This window comes from Cryptococcus depauperatus, chromosome 5 (assembly GCF_001720195.1).
Source record: "Cryptococcus depauperatus CBS 7841 chromosome 5, complete sequence".
Lineage (NCBI taxonomy): Eukaryota > Fungi > Basidiomycota > Tremellomycetes > Tremellales > Cryptococcaceae > Cryptococcus > Cryptococcus depauperatus.
In genome coordinates this window covers 587332-605704 of record NC_089472.1, presented here as the reverse complement: position 1 = coordinate 605704, position 18373 = coordinate 587332, and the positions used below count along the sequence as shown (strand labels likewise).

The 18373-nt window shown below is 46.0% G+C and overlaps 7 protein-coding genes across 7 annotated transcripts; 4 read left to right on the top strand and 3 right to left on the bottom strand.

Annotated features, from left to right (window-relative positions):
* Positions 1 to 1826: 1826 nt before the first annotated feature.
* On the bottom strand, positions 1827 to 4505 carry L203_104374 (uncharacterized protein; the record flags this gene model as incomplete). Its single annotated transcript, XM_066213761.1, has 8 exons — positions 1827 to 1922; positions 1973 to 2077; positions 2127 to 3454; positions 3502 to 3618; positions 3683 to 4033; positions 4079 to 4090; positions 4146 to 4160; positions 4364 to 4505. 8 exons carry the CDS (start codon positions 4503 to 4505, stop codon positions 1827 to 1829), a joined length of 2166 nt encoding a protein of 721 aa, XP_066069858.1.
* Positions 4506 to 4644: 139 nt separating this feature from the next.
* Positions 4645 to 5836, top strand: L203_104373 (uncharacterized protein; the record flags this gene model as incomplete). Its single annotated transcript, XM_066213760.1, has 10 exons — positions 4645 to 4830; positions 4888 to 4966; positions 5012 to 5034; positions 5083 to 5130; positions 5181 to 5270; positions 5318 to 5349; positions 5405 to 5414; positions 5464 to 5534; positions 5583 to 5642; positions 5695 to 5836. The coding sequence occupies 10 exons, from the start codon at positions 4645 to 4647 to the stop codon at positions 5834 to 5836; spliced, it is 741 nt and encodes a 246-aa protein (XP_066069857.1).
* Positions 5837 to 5903: 67 nt separating this feature from the next.
* Positions 5904 to 6891, bottom strand: L203_104372 (uncharacterized protein; the record flags this gene model as incomplete). The annotated part of the gene is made up of 3 exons (XM_066213759.1): positions 5904 to 6534; positions 6588 to 6682; positions 6736 to 6891. The coding sequence occupies 3 exons, from the start codon at positions 6889 to 6891 to the stop codon at positions 5904 to 5906; spliced, it is 882 nt and encodes a 293-aa protein (XP_066069856.1).
* A 184-nt stretch (positions 6892 to 7075) lies between these two features.
* L203_104371 (uncharacterized protein) lies at positions 7076 to 11135 on the top strand (the record flags this gene model as incomplete). Its single annotated transcript, XM_066213758.1, has 8 exons — positions 7076 to 7723; positions 7771 to 7873; positions 7924 to 8832; positions 8953 to 9770; positions 9817 to 10170; positions 10343 to 10671; positions 10753 to 10871; positions 10918 to 11135. The coding sequence occupies 8 exons, from the start codon at positions 7076 to 7078 to the stop codon at positions 11133 to 11135; spliced, it is 3498 nt and encodes a 1165-aa protein (XP_066069855.1).
* A 193-nt stretch (positions 11136 to 11328) lies between these two features.
* Positions 11329 to 12295, top strand: L203_104370 (uncharacterized protein; the record flags this gene model as incomplete). The annotated part of the gene is made up of 6 exons (XM_066213757.1): positions 11329 to 11389; positions 11437 to 11507; positions 11664 to 11823; positions 11870 to 11956; positions 12056 to 12194; positions 12244 to 12295. The coding sequence occupies 6 exons, from the start codon at positions 11329 to 11331 to the stop codon at positions 12293 to 12295; spliced, it is 570 nt and encodes a 189-aa protein (XP_066069854.1).
* A 2453-nt stretch (positions 12296 to 14748) lies between these two features.
* Positions 14749 to 15840, bottom strand: L203_104369 (ribosome biogenesis protein NSA2; the record flags this gene model as incomplete). Its single annotated transcript, XM_066213756.1, has 7 exons — positions 14749 to 14813; positions 14868 to 15081; positions 15131 to 15343; positions 15397 to 15616; positions 15667 to 15728; positions 15781 to 15786; positions 15838 to 15840. 7 exons carry the CDS (start codon positions 15838 to 15840, stop codon positions 14749 to 14751), a joined length of 783 nt encoding a protein of 260 aa, XP_066069853.1.
* Positions 15841 to 16048: 208 nt separating this feature from the next.
* Positions 16049 to 17510, top strand: L203_104368 (uncharacterized protein; the record flags this gene model as incomplete). Its single annotated transcript, XM_066213755.1, has 3 exons — positions 16049 to 16076; positions 16131 to 16503; positions 16562 to 17510. The coding sequence occupies 3 exons, from the start codon at positions 16049 to 16051 to the stop codon at positions 17508 to 17510; spliced, it is 1350 nt and encodes a 449-aa protein (XP_066069852.1).
* Between the last annotated feature and the right edge of the window lie 863 nt (positions 17511 to 18373).

Genomic DNA, 18373 nt, shown 5'->3' with positions numbered 1-18373 from the left:
CAGAATATTCATTAAACTTTTTCTTTTTCCTTATCAATCTATTTCGAATCTTTATACATGCTTGCAAGCACCTCATTGCTAGTTTTGGATATACGTTATTGGTATATTCTCCAACCAGAAAGATCCTACATTCGATGTATTGTCCAGTCTCATTGGCTTGGAATAATCGCAAAAGATAACCTGTTCAGCCATCTTTCCTATCATTTGTACTCGAAAATTTGCTCATGGCTTATCAAAATATTGTCTCAAGATGCTGCAGCATCTGATGAAGGCATTGTAGATGGCTGTGATGGCGTTGTGATCTGGAAAAAGAAGATGGCCATTTCAACTTCAGAGTTTCGTAAATATTTCTCAACACGTTTGCCGGGATTATGGACAGAGAAAGACGAGGGAATGAGAGGGCATGATGTGTTTTAAGAAAGTGGTATAGTTGAATGTCCGTCGTAGGATCTGAGAAGATATAAGGAAGGACCTGTTGTTGATAGCTCCCAAAGAATGAATCTAAATGGCTGTCTTCTTCTATTCCAGTTAGACAATTCTCAACAAGCTATCCTACGTCCCAATGCTTTCAGTTCAAAGCCCTAAGACATAACCTAATTTCTGACAACGTTTCAGATTTGACTGTTATGACATGAAGCACTGTCTTCTACAACATTCATTTCACAAACTTGCCTGATCGGCATTTTACCATATGGGTTCAACCTTTAGCCAAAACTCCTTTTGCGTAAAGCTCAGAGACAGCTTTTGTTGGGAGCTCGATGATTTCATTTGACTTTCAGGCTGTTCAACTTCAAAGCAAGGAAGCAGAGATTTGAAGTTACACCCAATTACTCCTCAACCCATTAGATATTTTCTCTTACTACGTCTAACTGGTTTTGCTTAAGCGGGCTTGGGGTCTTGACATATTGGATGGGTGATACGGCAATCTCTTCAACCTCAGAATTCCACTAAGCTTTCGTCGATGGAAACGACTCCACTTCCATTCTAAAAAGCATTAAACATAGCTCAAAGAAGCTCTTTGATAGCTGTTGGCACATAGATAATGACGCTGCTTTCACAGGTCGAGGAGAGAAGTCATTCTTTGGGGACAAAAGTCTGACGATGAACGAACGGACTGATTTTGTTCGACTATTTGTCTTGGGTCACAGCACGGTTTCCATTCGTAAACAGGATGACTCTCCTCTAGTCGTGATGCTTGATTGAAGGAGTTCAATCAGGTCTTTGGAAGCTGTAGTAATGTGACCGTTCATTGCCAAAAGCGACAAGCCCATGGCTTCTATCAGGGGCATATCACACTCAAGGGCGATATTGCGCATGTACCAAAAGGCTCTGGGCAGATTCTACAGCACAAAAAAGTCTTCTTGAGCAATAGAGTTGACGGATATATGTTTGATCAAGGACATTAAAATATAAAGTGGTAAAATAAATATCTAAAAGTAGAATACAATATTTTAAATAAGAAAATTAAAAACATGCCATAACGTTGAATATTCTTTGGCTTGGCGAATGTGTTAAATAACACGTCATTGGTTATTAACTTTCATCAAACTTGCAAAGACAGAAAAGAAAAGAAAAGTAGCAAAAAGGTCAGATAATTTGATTCTTCAGATGCTACGACAGAAATTCATTTAATTTTGCTTTTTTCGAAATACGCTCAGTCACTTCTCCATCACAGCCAATTCCTCGATCCTTTTGTACTCCTCCCAGAAATTGACAAGCCACACAGAACTGCGCCACCTCAACTATAAAAGAACAGACTGTATGAAATAGTAACAAGAAAGAGATGAAGAGATAGAAAATCCAGAGATAAATCACAAGGACAGCATTTATTTAGAGTCTTTGGCGCCAGGCGCGTACTCCTCTTGACCAGGTGGATGGGAAATCCCCATTTTGGTTCGCACATTGTAGAAAACTTTCAGGAACTACATAGTGATACAATCAGCGAAGATTCAGAACTCGAAGCATTACACACTTTGGTTCGCGCACCCTGTGCGCTCACGCCATTATCCTGCAGATCCTGGTCTGTCATTACAACCATATCTTTCCAGTTGGTCTTTTCAAAGTTAGACGTATATTTCTTGAAGAATTTAGCATTAGAAAACGATCGCAATACAAGATTGACCCACATGTAACCTCAATACTCGTAGCCAACTGGCTATATCTTCCACCACCCTCATGTCTACATCGTCAGGACCAGCAACACCAGCTCCTCCACCAGCACCACCACCTCCAGTTTGACCTGGGGCAGGCGAGTGAGATTTCATCATCGGACTCTTCCGTCCTCCTTGGTTGCTCCTGTTGTTTCTTGGAAGATTCAAGCCGCCAGAAAGAGCGCTTGTTTGTGAGAAAGGTGAATAAGGTGAACTGATGCCCTGCATAGCGAGCAGCTGCGCTTGTGCTTGGGCATTGAGACCATTTAGAGCAGTATTCACACCTAGACCAGAGAGATTGTAGTTGAGACCCAAGTTCGCTAATGCAGCAGGATCAGCAGCGATACCAAGAGCACCTAAACCAAATTGGTCGAGAGCAGGGGATCTTGCACTAAACTGATTGGGTAAAAGGCCAGAAGGCATGCCTGGCTGTGCGGTATGGTTATTGGTGATTTCCCCGTCGTCGTTGTATTGGCCAGAAATGTTTCTGGAATTGTTTCCAGAACCAAGCCCAGAAGAACGGCGATATTTTCTAACATCTTCCAAAGGCAAATATCCAGGGTTGTTGAGCTGAAAGGTTGCCATATTGAGAGCTTGCGAAAGGTCTGCAACGCTGGCTGGTGTACCCAATCGGGGTTTATCAAAGTTTGTGGCCATAGGAGTGTTGACCATGCTTGCCCAGCTGGGGTTGTTGGTAAATGGACTAGCCATTGGAGATTGTTCTCCGATACTAAGTCCAATACCGGTGTTTGCGCCAGCAGAAACTCGAGGGGAGCGAGGGAAAGACATTCTGTCTCGATTGAGAGACTCGCGTGCTTTGCCTGCAAAGTCGGTAGATTTGGGGCGAGGCTCAGGGGTAGGAGATTTTGAGCGACCACGTTCTGAGAAATCGCCCTCCAAACCTGGGGAGGAGCCACGTTCAACAACCTGATCAAGCTGGCCTTGCCATCTTTCATGTGAGCCTACACCAAGGGTACCGGGAGCAGAGATCCTATTTTGCCTGATCTTGGATTTGGCAGTGGCATCGTCTGGAGCAAGATAATGACCAGCACCCGGAGAACCAGGGAAACCAGAACCGCCACCGGCGGAAGGAGACTTAAGATTCATAGAAGAAAACTTAGATTCCATCTGGGCTTGCAAAGAAGCTGACGCTGGAGGTGCAGGTGAAAGCAATGTGGTCATAGGATCCGATTGTGCCATGTGATGAAGAACAGACAGGAAAAAACGGATCTGAACCGGCGTAGAATGTTGGAGAAGAGAATAGAGAGCAGCAGTGCGCTCGGCTTCCGAAAGGACTCGGAACCCTGCAACTTGTGAGCCCGAAACCTTGCAAATTATTTACATTACTTACATTGCTCGATAGCACCTAGCTCCTCGGTAAAGTTCGGATCGGTACTGGCAGCAGCCATCTCTTCAAGAGTAGCTTCCCAATTAGCAAGGTGCTTGAACCATTGGTCAATTTGTTCAGCTACATATGTCAGATGATCATTCTTTTCTTGACAACTCACCCTCAGGCGTCTTGACATCCCTACTTGAGATGTATTCGCTGCTAGGCCGCGGTCCCGTCGCGGCCGATACAGCCCTCCCAGGTCCCATACCACTTGGTCTCGGGCTCAAATTCTCTTTATGACCCATGCCCATTGCCACGCTGGAGCTAACATGCCTAGGGTTGCTGAATGAGCTGGGACTAGCCAAGCCATTATTACTCAAACTTAGCTGCCCAAAACCCTTGTGAGTGCCCGTGGTGGTGCTGGGTGGACCAAGGGACTGGCGCATGAGCTTAGCCGGGTTGGAAGGGTTCACAGGTGGCTCCGGGGAGGGAGATGGCGACGGCGAGCGATGAGGTCGAAGAGTCTGTGACGCCATTGCGATGTGCTGCTTGTCTCCAAACACGAGAAATTATAAGGGCGACCAGCCGCTGTACGGACCTGCACCGGGATCTGAAATTCCTTGCAACATAAGCAGGTGATTAACAAAGGAAAGAAAGATGCGTACCAGTATGTGGATGGTCTGTGCAGAGAGATGAACAAGTATATGAAAGTGTACGATTCAAATTCGAAATGGAATTGTAAAAAGCCACAAAGGCGCCAAAGAACATGTATTGTCAGTACTTTCTCTCATCTATAGAGTAAGCGGTCGTAGGAATGGCTGGCTTCCTTTGATTGACGCGCCTCCATTCTCGTCTATCGACTTTCTCGCCACTTGCAACTCACCGTGGGTAGAGAGCGTGAATGCTAGAGCGTATGTAGAGAGGTATGCAGAACAGCGGGTCGCAGAGTATAGTGTACTGAGACCTGCTCTTGTGCAGATAGAGGGTGGATAAGAGAAGGAAAAGAAGAAGAGAGAAAAACACATTTACTTGGAATAAAGAACGCGGGTAATAAAGTGTCGCCGCAGGCCTATTTTATTCTGGAGATAGGCACGCGAGAGGCGGTTCTCTCCGCCTTATCATCATTCTTATTTACTATCATGGTAATTTCTCGTCTTTACCAAAATGTCTTCCAGTGCTCCTCTCTTGTCCAGCGCCATAGAACCAGACGAAGAAACTCCTTCTGTTCTTCAAGGCCAGATTGGTTCATCCTCTAGAAATACACCTACAGCCACCCCAAAAGTGCTTGTCCCAGGGACACAGCCAAGTGGGAGTGGCAGTAGCCTGGAAAGTGCAGAAGAAGGCGGCATTGTATGTTGGTATCGGCCATGAAGCCTGCTAACTGTATAGAGAGGTATTCTGAAGCAGTCGAGTCATCCGGTGGCATTGGCTATTCTTTATCTATTCAGAAGTGCTGCGATTGCTGTCTATGTGTTATGTGGACTATGTAGGTAATGGTGGGGAGCGGTGAATCTCGGCTGATGGCGACTAGTCACCGATAACTATGTTCTCAGCGTGAGTACAGCAGCGTTCTAATAGAGTTGTCAGCTAATCTAGATCAAGACTGTCCTCGTCGTCGTGCTGCTTTCTCTGGATTTTTGGAATACCCGAGTACGTCTAGTCCTTCTACATTTGAGAATAATCCTAACTGCGAGTTGTAGAATGTTGCTGGACGGACACTTGTAGGCCTGAGGTATTGGAATGAGGTGGACGACGAAGGCGAAAGTGCTTGGGTCTTTGAATCCAGAGATGTTTGTGTGCACTTTTCAACGCAATATTGAGCTAATGGAAAAACCAGCCATCGCGGCCAGCGAACCCGATTGATGCCAAGTGAGTTTACTTTTAATTATTTCCTCCTTGTTTAATGTTAATTGGGGTGATTTAGAATGTTTTGGGTGAGCGCACAAAGACATTAGAAAATATTTCACCTAACAAAGTCGATAGATTGCATTGTATGTTTACCCATTAGGATGGCTTGCGCTCTTTATCATCTCTATTCTCAAGTTCAATATTTCGCATGTTCCTTTCTGTTTGCCTTCGTCTTGGGCTCATAAACGTCATAGTTTTCTGCCGATAGTTTTCCTTGCGCTAGTATTTAACTTTTCCAATCTTCTCGGTTTCACGTATGTCATTCTTGTCCATTTTTTTTTCTTATCTTACTAATGTCATTTACAGATATGCGGATCGCGATGCCCAGCGGCGATGGGCAAGTGGTGTGGCCTCTTCAGGTAACCTTTTGGGCTTTGGTTTTGGAGGTATTGGAGGTCAATTAGTAGGCGGCATGGTCAAAAATAGTCTTGGTCGTATGTTGGGATAATTACGCTGACTTGGGTGTCGCGTGTGATATTATCCATTAACACATGCATTGCTACCTAATCAAAGGTTCATCGTTTGAGATTGGAAAGACCATTAGTATTTGAGTATGGCTGTCGATTGATACATAGGTTGGTCGAACGTCTTCGCTTCCCATGTGGACCTCCGTTTGCATCTTGAGCTTTTCCCAGAAAAGACGTCACGGACTTGCTTTGTCCTTGATTCTGTCTACCCAATCCATCAGATTCGGACTTAGTCTGTACTACACCCATCCAATACCCAGCCCAATACTGCGCTGTCATCGCATGTCTTAAAGCATCTTCCCTCGACATATGAGTTGTATCATAGACTCCATACTCCTGTGGTCGTACTTGTTCTTCGCTCTTGTACGGGCTTTCGTCTTCTGCTTCCCAATGATCTTCATCATACACCTCCTCTACCTCTCCCCATTCTGCATCCGCCGCTGCCTCATCAACCACCTCCAACATCCCCCCAGGAGATGGGGGCTGATAACGCGGGCTTTCCACAGACCGTCGGTTTGCACGATCGGATGGCTCGGCAGGAAGGGCTGGAATAGAAGGGGAATAAGTGTTGACGGAGTCATAAGGATTGACGGCCGTGGATTGCTTCGTCTTCCTTTTCTTCTTTGCAGGTGTCTCAGGCTCTGAAGTGTTTACGGGAGGAACAGATGCAGTATACCAGCTGCCAAGGGATGAATGTCAGTTGCTGCAACGGTGTACGAGAGCAAGGCTTACGCTGTGCCGTAGTCATTAGCACCCGGTAATGGTCGACCAAGAGCCGTGGCCGCTGTTGCCTTATCCAGCCACGTTCCCGGTCCTGGATGATGAGTCTAGTTTATTCTTCGTCAGAGATACGTTATATGTAAAACTTGATGGGACTTGCGTGAAACTCTTTCATAGCAGAGTTGGCAGCATTAATGAGTTCTCGATCATCCCACGCTCCATTTGCTCCCGTTGAAAAACTCAGCTCAACCGTAGGCATCGACTCTTGTTGCTGTGACGGAATATCAGAACCAGACGTTAGAGACATATCCGACATTTGCGTTGTTAAGTTGTAAATTGCTCAAATGTAATGCAAAACCAAAAGAGACAACTTTTTTGATTCCGTCGACTTAAGGTGGAGGTAATTCATTTCCATCCATTCTCTTTATTCTAATTTTAATCTTCACTCGTTGGGAAATTAAAACCACGCAAAGTGGCAAGCGGATTGGCCTCTCCATGTCATGGATTCTCCTCCTCAATACCTCTCTTTTCCAGAATTTCCTCAAAACGGACCAAAGCAAGATCAAAATGAGGAAGCTGTACCGACATTCTCCAGTTTTCCTGATCTACCAGAATCTCATCTTGCGGATCAAGATAAATCACAGTTAAGAGAGGAACATGAGAAAATCAGCAGGAAAAGAAGAAGGGGTGAGCAACGCGGTAGCGGGAAAGATAGAGAGAAGGCGGCGGAAAAAAGCGAAAGAAAAAGAGACAAGGAAAGACATGACAGAGCTCGAGATACACGTAGAATACATGGCCAATCTGGCCCATTTAACACCGAGTTGAGAGAGGATATTTTACGCAAGGACAGAGATGATGAGGATGAGCATAGTAGGCATCGCAGACATCATGAACCTCATAAGGACAAAGATCGGCATAATAGAGAAAGAAAGAGAGACAGATCTGCCGAACGACGCTGGAAAGAAGACCATAGGAAAAAGGAGCGCGAGCAGGCTGAGGCTCTCATTCGCGGCGAATCTGGGCCAATCGAGCCGTCAGACGTAACAATGAAGAAGGGCGAAGAAAGATACATTGAAAGAGATGATGGGATACCTTGGTATGAAAGTTTAGGTAGAGAAAGCCGAAAAGGACATAAGTCGCTGGAAACTGTAGGTCTGCTATGCCCGACTACATCTATAGACTGACAATGCCGCAGGCACCCTCTCACAACTTTTTTGTAGATACGGTAGGAGATAAGGATAGTTTCCAATACGGTGCTGCTACTTCATATTCTGCCCCACGGTATATGCGAGACGACAGTAAATCAGAACTACAAAGAGACGTGATGATGTACTGATCATATTCACAGACCAGATAGTAGGTTTCAACCCTGGGCTACGTATAGTCTATTCTCGCGAGAAAACGCAGAAGGGTATCGAAGTTGCTCCTCGTGGTCGACCCTTTACAGCGAGATACAACAAACAAGTTGCTTCTAGCTCACACCACATCCTCTTGAAACCTTTGCTAAATTGTTCTTTGGATTTCAACCAAGAATTCATCGAATTTGGTGGATCAAATAGGCAAAATAAAGAGACGGATATACCCGCTTGGCGATCCATTACTCATACAGTTTCTGACGACGACGATGACGAGCGAGACATTAAAGCGGCAATTGGAAGCTATACCACCTTGAATCAGGAAACTGTACGCAAAACAATCGAACTAGAAGCTCATCTTCATACATGCCCAACCGACATTTCCTCTTGGCTCACGTACTCTACACTTCATCTTGAATCGAGTGCTCGTGTAAAAAGTCATGGCCCTCTTGGTTCAACAATGACGAAAGCCGAGGCCGAAGTAAGGCTATCTATTCTAGGCAAAGCACTCGATGCAGCACAAGAAAACGGTCACTCAGTAGCACTTCATTTGGCGTTCCTTGAGACTGCAGAGAACGTATGGTCGGTTGGGAAAGTGACAAGACGATGGAAAAACGTACTTCGCCAACTTGAAGAGACGGATGCAGGATCCGAGGAAAGAGTAGATATCATGGCTATATGGCTAGGGTACATTGAATGGTGCCAAGGACCAGGATTCGGTAAATTGAAGGACCGCGCGGAAGGCGATAAAGAGGTGGGGGCCGTAGATGAGGTTGTAGAAGTTTATGTCGAATGCTTGGAACGACTCAAGGGTGGGATAGGTATGGGCTTGGGAGAAGAAGCCAGAGAAGAGAATTTAATTAAGATATTCATGAGATTGGTCATGTTTTTAAAACAAGCAGGTGAGTATCTCAAACACAAGTGAAGCTGATGAGAGTAGGATATCAAGAAAAGGCATTGGCGGCCTTCCAAGCTCTCATTGAAATGTATGTCCTCCCCTCTTGTGAACATGCTAAACCAAGCTAGAAACTTTTTTCCGCCATCTTACCTTTCTCCTCCTGCCAAACCCTCTCAAGCTCAACGCCACGAATGGTTCATGTGGTTAACTTCCGACTTTGAGAGCTTTTGGGACAGTGAAGCTCCACGCATCGGGGAGCCGGGCGCTGTCGGGTGGGTTAAAACACCAAAAGAGACATTACCGCCGCCTAGCACTGAGGAAACGGTATTCAAACATTCTTCAAACGATCCGATGGGACAGTGGTTTGAAGCAGAGAAGCACGCCGAAAGGGTTTACAGTCTGCCTGGTCGAGCGACGGATTTAAACTCTGAGATAGAGGATGATCCGTTCCATGTTGTCGTTTTTGACGACATTTCTCCTTTTCTCTTTCCTATCCTCTTGCCGAATGTCCGAATACATCTCATCTATGCTTTTATGGCATTTATGGGCCTGCCGTCTTGGCCGCCAGGCCTATGGGCTTCTGCAACGGAGAAGTGGGATGCGTACGAGTGGACGCTAGTTGAGAGCGATACCAAACGGATGGAATTCTGGCCTGAGAAGCCTAGTACGAAAAGATTAATGTGGCAGACTGTAGGCGGTGAGCCCATGGAGCCTATCCAACCTGCCTCACTCTCTCACCCATTCACCACGCCAGTCAAATCATGGGTTCAATCTCGCTCGACGCTGTTTGCCAAGTCCGGCCCAAGTGGCTGGTTCAGGGACATGGATAGCAGCGACTTGGATGGTAAAGATGTAGGATTTGTCAGAAACGTGTGGCAGCTGCTCAAGGACCGTGTGGCTGACCCCTGGTTTGTGCTCCTCGGTCTCGCACTGGAGAGTGCCGTATCTGCCAAGGGGTAAGTCCATCCAAGGCTTCAACGTTGACCAGTGCAGGGCAATCAAGGTCGCAAAGTCCATTCTTGCCGACCATCGCGATGACCTCTGTCTATGGGATGGCTATGCCCGCCTGGAGCACCAACGTGGAAACACTCAAACGGCCCGAACGGTGTACGCCACGGCTCTCCAAGCTGCCATCCAGACACGCCCAGCGACAGGCAAGACCTCGCACGAGCTCGACCTCTGGGCCGGTTGGGCAGAACTCGAATTTGAACAAGACGAGCATAGATGTCTAGAGGTCTGCCTGATGGCGGCTGGCGCTGGCGAGGAGAAAACGACCCAACTAGCGAAAGCAGACTACGCCGCAACGGCTCCCAAGCCGACGACCTTGCTCAGAGCAAGACAGGTAAGCCACGAGATGAGACCGAGCTGACGACCAGTACTATACATCGCTCGCCTCACCCCTCCCACCGAGCCATCTCCTCCTTTTCTCCCTCTACACCTACTATACCAGCGGCGTCGAGAGCGCTCGCGATGTTTGTCTCTTCCACGCCGACCGCTGCGAATTGTCCGCGCAGGAAGCCTCGTACCAGCTCCTCACCCGTATCCTCTACCGCCACATATCCCGCCATCCCTCACCACCGTCTCTCTACCGCCACATCCTCGAAGACGCCTGCCACAAATATCCCCGCAACTCGGCGTTTTTGTCTCTCTACATGCATAGCCAAGTCCGCGAACGCGTGTCCGGACGCGTGGCACGCCTGACGGCGGCGATGACCGCCGGCCCGGGGCTGCTCTGGGCCGTTTGGGCAGAGGCGAAGGCCGCTCATCGGACTTTCTGGGATTCGGGTGGTGGCGGCGCTGAGCGCGTGCAGTTTGTGCTCAACAGAGGGATTAGCTCTCCACGGTGGGTTCCTTTCTGTCACCGCACGGACTGGCGCTGATGGCGACCCTGATCTGCTAATTGCATCCTGTGTCGGAACAATAGCGGCAAACGTTCGGCCGCACTCTGGCTACTGTCTGTGGAATTTCAAATACTGATGGGACGGCCCAAGATCGCGAAAGAAGTCTGGCACCGGGCTCTTTCGTCACTGGGTGCGTGCAAAGGTGAGCCATTTTGCTTCCGTTCGGCGATCGCCGCTGACCGGTGTAGCCTTGTATTTACTACCATTCTCACCGCTCCTGCGGCCATACTTTAGCAGCGGGGAGCTGGCGGCGTTGGCCGCCCTGGGAGTGGAGCGTGGGCTGCGTCTGCGGGTGTCGCCGCCTCACGTGGCAGAGGAAGGCCATGTGGCACTTCCAGATGACGAGGCATTGTTGGATGATGAGCTGGCGTTCCTTACAGAGAGGCAGGTTTTGAAACCGTATTGAAAAGTGTAATTTGTTTTAGTCCGTTGCTTGGACACAAACCCTAACTTGAAAGGACCCATTGAAATTAACTCCATACAGAAATTTCAGCCGGTGGAGGTTTCGACAATGGTTTAAATTTGTGGATTTTCCTTTTTCTTTCTTCGTCTTGTTTAAAAAAAAGAGAAGAAATAAAAAAAAACTCGCCACCGCTGCTATGCCAACTACCACCATCAAGGCGCGAGGGATTCTCTTTGACCTCGATGGGACGTTAATCAGTTCGTAGAGACATGTCTCATGGTGCCGAGGCTGACGATGGTATCAGGCTCGACTCCCGTGTGCGAGGCGGTGTGGCACAAGTGGGTCAAGGAGTATCCCTATGTGGACTTGCGAGAGGTGTTTAAGAGTGAGTGGAAGTGGTAGAGCGGGACTGACAGCGTTAGGTTCCCATGGGATAAGGACGAGAGAGCTGTTGCGCTATTGGCTCAAGATTACGGATCCCGTGGCCCTTGAGGTGAGGTGATTCGGCTGGATGTGGCTGACAGGGTGTAGGCTGCAACAGAAAAGTTTGAATCGGACGTTCTCAAAGAAGCCGAACGCATCGCGTCATCAGGCGGAGACGGTATCCGTCTGCTTCCTGGCGTGCAAAAGTTGTTGGTTGGCTTGAACGACGTATCCAAAGACACGTCTCGATGGGCCATTGTTACATCTGGTTTGTTTGTTGACAGGCAACCCTGAGTGTGCTGACCTGGTCAAAGCGACAAATGCTTATGCGACGACAGCCATCACCACGGTGGATCTACCAAAAACATCGCATCTCATTACGGCCGATGAAGTGACCCGGGGTAAGCCACACCCAGAGCCGTACATTATGGGAGCGGCCGCGCTGGGTCTTCACCCGACTGAATGTACGTATTGTGATAATGGACGGAGCTGATTGACAGGTATCGTGTTTGAGGATGCTCCGTCGGGTGTGAAGGCAGGCGTTGCGAGTGGAGCACTGGTGGTTGCGGTGTGCACAAGTCATAATCGAAAAGCGTTGGAAGGTCTAGGGGCGCACCACATTGTTGAAGACTTGTCTTTGTGAGTGTTGTCTGCGTCGTACGGCTGGCATTGCTGAAATGACGTCTAGAATCTGCCTTGACACTGAGGGTGATGAAGTCACCATTGCTTTTCCTTGTTAGTACTATTATGGCCTTATCCGTTGTATTTGATCTATCCCTATACGTTTTTTTTTCCCTTTCTTTTATGAAACCAAAAAGACTATCAAGTCTATGTTTGAAAGTGGTGTATGTTTTTTTTTTGAGCAACATGCATGCATTTGGCCCTACGGTGGATGCTGGTGATAAGATTTCCTTTTTTTGTGTGTACGGGTGTGTTGTGGATATAAGGATAGCAATGTATGTTGACATACAACATTTGATCCAAAGTTGTTGTCTTTATTTAGCTATGAGTATGAGGGGTAAATGGTTGTAAGTGTTTTCTCTAAATCACTAGTTATAGCAGCTTATTTGACTTGATTGAATAATGAATAGCCGTACTATGCAACCACCTACCACGTTGGAGGAGAGATTGGTCAGGTAGCCAAGGATACAAGTGATAGGGTGAGCAAGTCACGCTTTGCAGCGGATAAGGGTCAGTTGACATTCTCCCTGTAGTTTTGCGGACGAGGTCTGCGGGGTAATACCAATAAAACGGACGGACAACGACTGGGAGAGCAGTCGGAGGCCCGAGGATGCGCCGTTGGAAGCTGACTGATTTCATATGGGGATGGTTTGTATAGGGATACGCCTATAATGAAGATATGTCAATGAAAAGTGCCTAGCTGGTTGGCCAGTATGGACCAGCAAGAGGGTTGAGTGTAAGCACGTTGGGATAGCTTCCGACGGGGTATATCGGCTGACCGTTGGTTTAGGCTTTGCCTGAGGGGGTATGCAAAATTTAGAGGAATGATCAAGTCCCATCGTCATGGAAAAGCTATTGAGATGGGTAGGATGACTCTGTAGGCAAGGTTCTTGGGCAGAGAACGAGACACAAGACATGAGGTGAGGAATGTGGAAAGAGGTATCTGCTGTGCTGTCAAGGGAATCAATGTTGACGTTGCAGTGACTAAAAGTATAGGTATCTGGAAGCGAGCGTTGATCTAGGCATTGTCTATGCAAACTCTTGAAGAAGAGTACAAGAACTGGAAGCTTGAGGCGGCTTCATGTGGAATGGGCTGCGACTGATATTTCAAATCTCATGCTGTTGTCCTCTGCTGTTGACTGCCGGCAAGGCTTGTGGCCTTGAACGTTGGGTATGTTGGATATCGTGACCTCTTTCCAACCTACAGTTCTTTTCCGTGTGGTACACCCGATATAAAATATCCTAGATGATTAGAGAATGCACCATACAATTACGACACTGATACTACATCAAGTCAAGCTGAGAACTAGACAGATACAGCTGTCGTGATATAGTACACTCCTGGCTCTTTCCCTCGTCCTCTTCAAGCTTTCTCGTCGACTCGCAAAGGTATACTTGACCTTTGCTCTGTCAGATTGTCGCTCGTCACACTGTGCCCATTTGGCTGTCTTTTATGCCATCGTCTTGCCTTCCGCAACACTGTTTGGTCTTATCGTTGGCTGTGGTCTTATCCAAAGAACTCTTGGTATAGTTCACCATTCGGCCACCATTCGGCAACCAGTCTTCGTTTTATCAACCTCTCGTCTCTTTTTCCTTTCCAACAATTCAAACAACTTCTCTTTCGCCTAGCCTGACATAGGACAAATTCAAGCAGAGATTGATCAAGAGACAGGTCTCCTCGCTCAACAGCACATCTGAGGAGTGTTTACTAAGCTCCTATCCATGGGGGTTTCTATATAGTCAAACTTGTTGCTGATTTTCAACACTCCCAAGTGTTGGAGTGTTTTAATACGGTTTCCTTAATTATTCTTTTAATACCTTACTTTCAAATATAGGATTTGATGTGGAAGTTGACTTCATGTAATGATGCTCCAAATTGTTCTTTTCAAAGCGAATACATTCTTGTTTGGCTTTACATTTTTAATTGAGCACTCTACTAGACACGGTTGAGTTGGATATCTGTTTGACGTATCTCTGGCACCTGCCACATAAGTCAAGATGAAAAGTTTAATACTATCCGACACCAAGCAAGGTATCGATTATGGTCTATTTTGCATCTGCCAGCAAACGTTGGCAATAGAAGCGCATTACGAACCAGGACGGATACCATTAAAAGGTCTGATTTGAGAGCCTTATTGTCATAAGAACTTGTGCAGATAGTTGACTGATGTCAAACTGAGCCTTGGACAGGCTGCGCACTGTAATCATCATCCGTAGGTCGTGAATCTTGAGGTTCTTGTCGTCAAGCATTTCTTGATTCCTAAAGTCAGAAGAAACAAGCTTATGAGATGCGTTCTGCAGACGTGTTTGAAACATCTGGTTTAATCATCTTTGGAAGTAGGAGACCCGCCAATTACGAGTGATGATGGATTCTTTGAAAACCTTATAATCATATGTGCAGATGCCGCATATATATAATAATGATCTTAGGCATTCAAAACGCAGAAAGATCAGAGATCGCATGTCGCCACAGGTATTAGTACAATGTTACAAAATCCATCTAGAGCTACCTTTACACTAAGAGAACAGAGTTGATACACCCATCGTTCTCGGGGTTGTTTGTGATTTGAGCGTATTCTGCGTTGCTGTCAGCTCTCAAAAGTTCTGTTGATTATCGATAGAGCGGCTTACTTGACCATACAACTTTGCCACCAGTTGTTACCATACCCAGCTCACTCACATTGACTTCAACGATAGTCCCTTTGGTGAGAACACCGAGAGAGGTATAGAGTGGTGACTGAGGGTTCTTCTTGACACCGATAATAGGAAGCTGGAATGTAGTCTTTAGTTCTGGGTGAGTCACATTCGCCTTGGTCATTCGAAGACCCATTGGCCGGATGAAGCGCTAATCTTTTATCAGCTTTTTGCCTTACTGGTACACCCAAGGCGCTTACTTCAAGCTTGACGGGCTTTCGAGTGAAACTTTCGCCAACAAAGGTTGCTTTGTTAATCATCCTCTTCCAACTCTTAGATTTGCTCTTTCCAGTCTTGATAACCTTGAACATTTCTTCTTCAGCAATACCTCTAACTTTGGGGAGAGGAACAGAGTATTTCGCGGCACGATCTTTTCTTCGATCCTTGATGGCTGTCGACAGAGCTTTGGCGTCCTTGATAAACACACATGAGTAACAGCATGGATACAGGAAGAAATACTTCATACTTTTTGACCTTCACGGTCCAACAGATAAGCAGGCAAAGCACCCTCCTGTACTGCTCCATCGTCCTTTTGCTTGACATTCCTCTCATCATGCGCTTTGAGCGTCTTCTTCATTTGAACTTTCTCCGCATGTCGACGGGCATGCATTATCTTGGCCTTGTGACCAAAGATCTTTTGAGCGTCGGAAGAAGCTTTGTGAGCTTCTCGAGCGGTACGTTTTCGCCTGAATCCTTGTCAGCTTCACCTAATATTGAAAGTGCTATCAATACACACTTTCGCTCTTCGTAATCCAAGCGGCGACCATGTCGCTTTCGGTGCTCTTCCATATACTCGTTCTATCATACTATCAGTAAGGTCATTAAACCGAGTGGGATAGGTCAAACAAACCTGCGGCTGTACAGAAACTTGTCAGCTCACTACTCTTCGTTACACTCGAGTGCTTACCATCTTTTCTTTTTTCCTGTTTTTTTTATAAAATCAGATTGAAAAGAAAAAAAGATAATTGAAAAAGTTGCAGAAAATGAAATAAAAATCCATCACTTTGCGAAAGCAACGCAAAATTTCTGATTCCGCTCCCTTTTATAATTTCGTGAAATCGTTTCTAGTTATTAATAAAAGATTACAACAATCTTCAAAGAAAAATTCATCAAAAAGCATGGGTCTGTCTGAACGAAAAGTCAAGCGTAAGCTGCTCTTGTTGGATGATAATGTGTAAAGGCTAATTATTATCTCTATAGAACGTATTGGTCTTGACCCCCGGAATCTTGGTTGGTCGGATGATAAAAACCGCTTTTCTTACAAGCACATGAAGAATTTGGGATGGCAAGACAACAGCGGTCTTGGATCTACTTTCACCGGCAATGCCAATCATATCGCTGTTGTAAGAAAAGTCGATAATGGTGGTATTGGTATAACTAGGGCAAGGAAGGAAGGGAATGATATGGCTGCTGGAGCTGGACAGGCTGGTCAGGGCTTAGAAGAGGTGTTGAGAAGACTGGCAAGCGCTAGCGCTACGCCTATAATGATTACTCCTGAAGCCAGTCCCAGTCCTACTACTACACCTTTCCTTGTCCCCGAGGAGAAGCCGGCTGTTGTACGGAACAAAATTGCGTATGTGCTCTTCTGCCGTATTCTGAGTCTGTCGGAGAGCTATTAATGATGATGACAGATCTCGTCAAAGACACCTCTTGTCCAAAAAAATGGCTTCACAATCACCACAAGCGCTAGCAGAAATTCTTGGAGTCCCTGTTTCTTCTCTCCCTGCGTCTCCATCTCCCCTTGCTTCGGAATCGTCCACTCCTCAGCCCGAGAACAAAATTGCAATGGAAGAGTCTATAATATTGTCAGGGTCTGGGGAAAGTTTAAAAATCAAAGAAAAAGAAGAAGAAGAAATGATCACTACTTCCAAGGTGTCTGTAGCAGATTATTTTCGCCAAAGGATGCGCGAGAAGATACTTACACGCCAGGGCGTTACAGCAGCCACTCCTTCCACATCTAACGCACTTCCAAAACACAGTCTTGAGAAAGTACAAGATAATGTCAAAAGAGTCATCGGCAGCTCGGCCTGGGAAGGGAGCAAAATGACATTTTCTGAGTCAGAGGTTCAAGAAGAGCAAACAGTGTTTAATCCCTCAGAGTCTACTGGCGCGATCCCTAAGGAATGTATTGAAAAGGAGAAGAAAAGACAAAGAAAAGAGGAAAATAGATCAACGAAGCTTGTCAAAAAGACATTGGAGAGGGATGGAGGTGAAAGCAGGGATAAAGACAAGCCAAACGAGGTGCATGACCCTATTCATGATGCTCATATCAGAGTTGAATCCTTTGAGCATGCAGGCGAAAAAGACGAGGAAGAGGAGAAGAAACGGAGAAAAAGGGAGAAGAAAGAGTTGAAAGAAAAACGCAAGATACAAACAGTTGGTGAGACAAAAGCAATAGCCAAAGCAGAAGAAGAGGAAAAAAAGCCAAAGAGGAAGAGGGAGGAAGATGAATCAGTGAAGGAATCTAGCAAAAAGTCCAAGAAAGACAAGAACGAGAAAAAGAAGGAGAAGGGTGGAAAAAAGGATGAAAAAGACAAGCCTAAAGAGAACAAAAAGGACAGGAAGGGTAAGAGCTCATGAAAGTACATATTGCATCCAATTATCTTGTTGACAATCATCATATTACGCATATTTTTCATCATTTTGGGTCATCATGCATGTTTTTCGTTTCATGTCGTGAATCAGCTGCTTGAAGCTTTGCTCAATCCAACCAAAAGTAAACCTTACCAGCGACTGCCTGATGGTGTCCCAATGATAAGAGTTGGAGTTCAAAAGATCGTCTATGGTTGCCTTGAAATTATTGAGTTGTGGGCAGAAAGTATTCCGTCAATATACGAATCTGCGTAGAGACAGTACCCATATATCCGTCCGTGTTCAGATGGCTACAGCCACCCCATTGACACTTGTGTCACTGATTTGAAGACCAGAATCTTGGCATTGAGGCTGCATATGAGACATCCGCTAAAAAGACCAAATACGTTAGAACTGTAATTGTCATGGGTGACTAGATTGCCAGAGCTTTCCTAGCGGAATTGCATGATGTAACAGTCCTCTGAGTCTTGGATAATAAGATAATTGCGGCTTTGGATAGCTCCCAATTGAGAGCATATTGCTGCAGAACCTGCTCTTCTTATCAATACTCCAACTAAGAAATGAATATCAGGAGGGTCATACCTACCAATAATGATTCGCTTACGTTATAGAATGAACAGCAGCGTTGGTCAGGTTGATAGAACGATTATAAAGAGAAAGATGAATGAACAAATAAGGACCTAAAAGCAGTTTATCAATAATGGAATTGTTAGTATAATGAACGAGGATATGAATGATGTGATTCAACATTTCAATGATCTTTTATGTCATGTTCAAGAATTTAATTCCGTCCAATGTCCGGCGGCCATCCTTGTAATGTTAAAACGACTCGATGCGAATTATTCAATTTG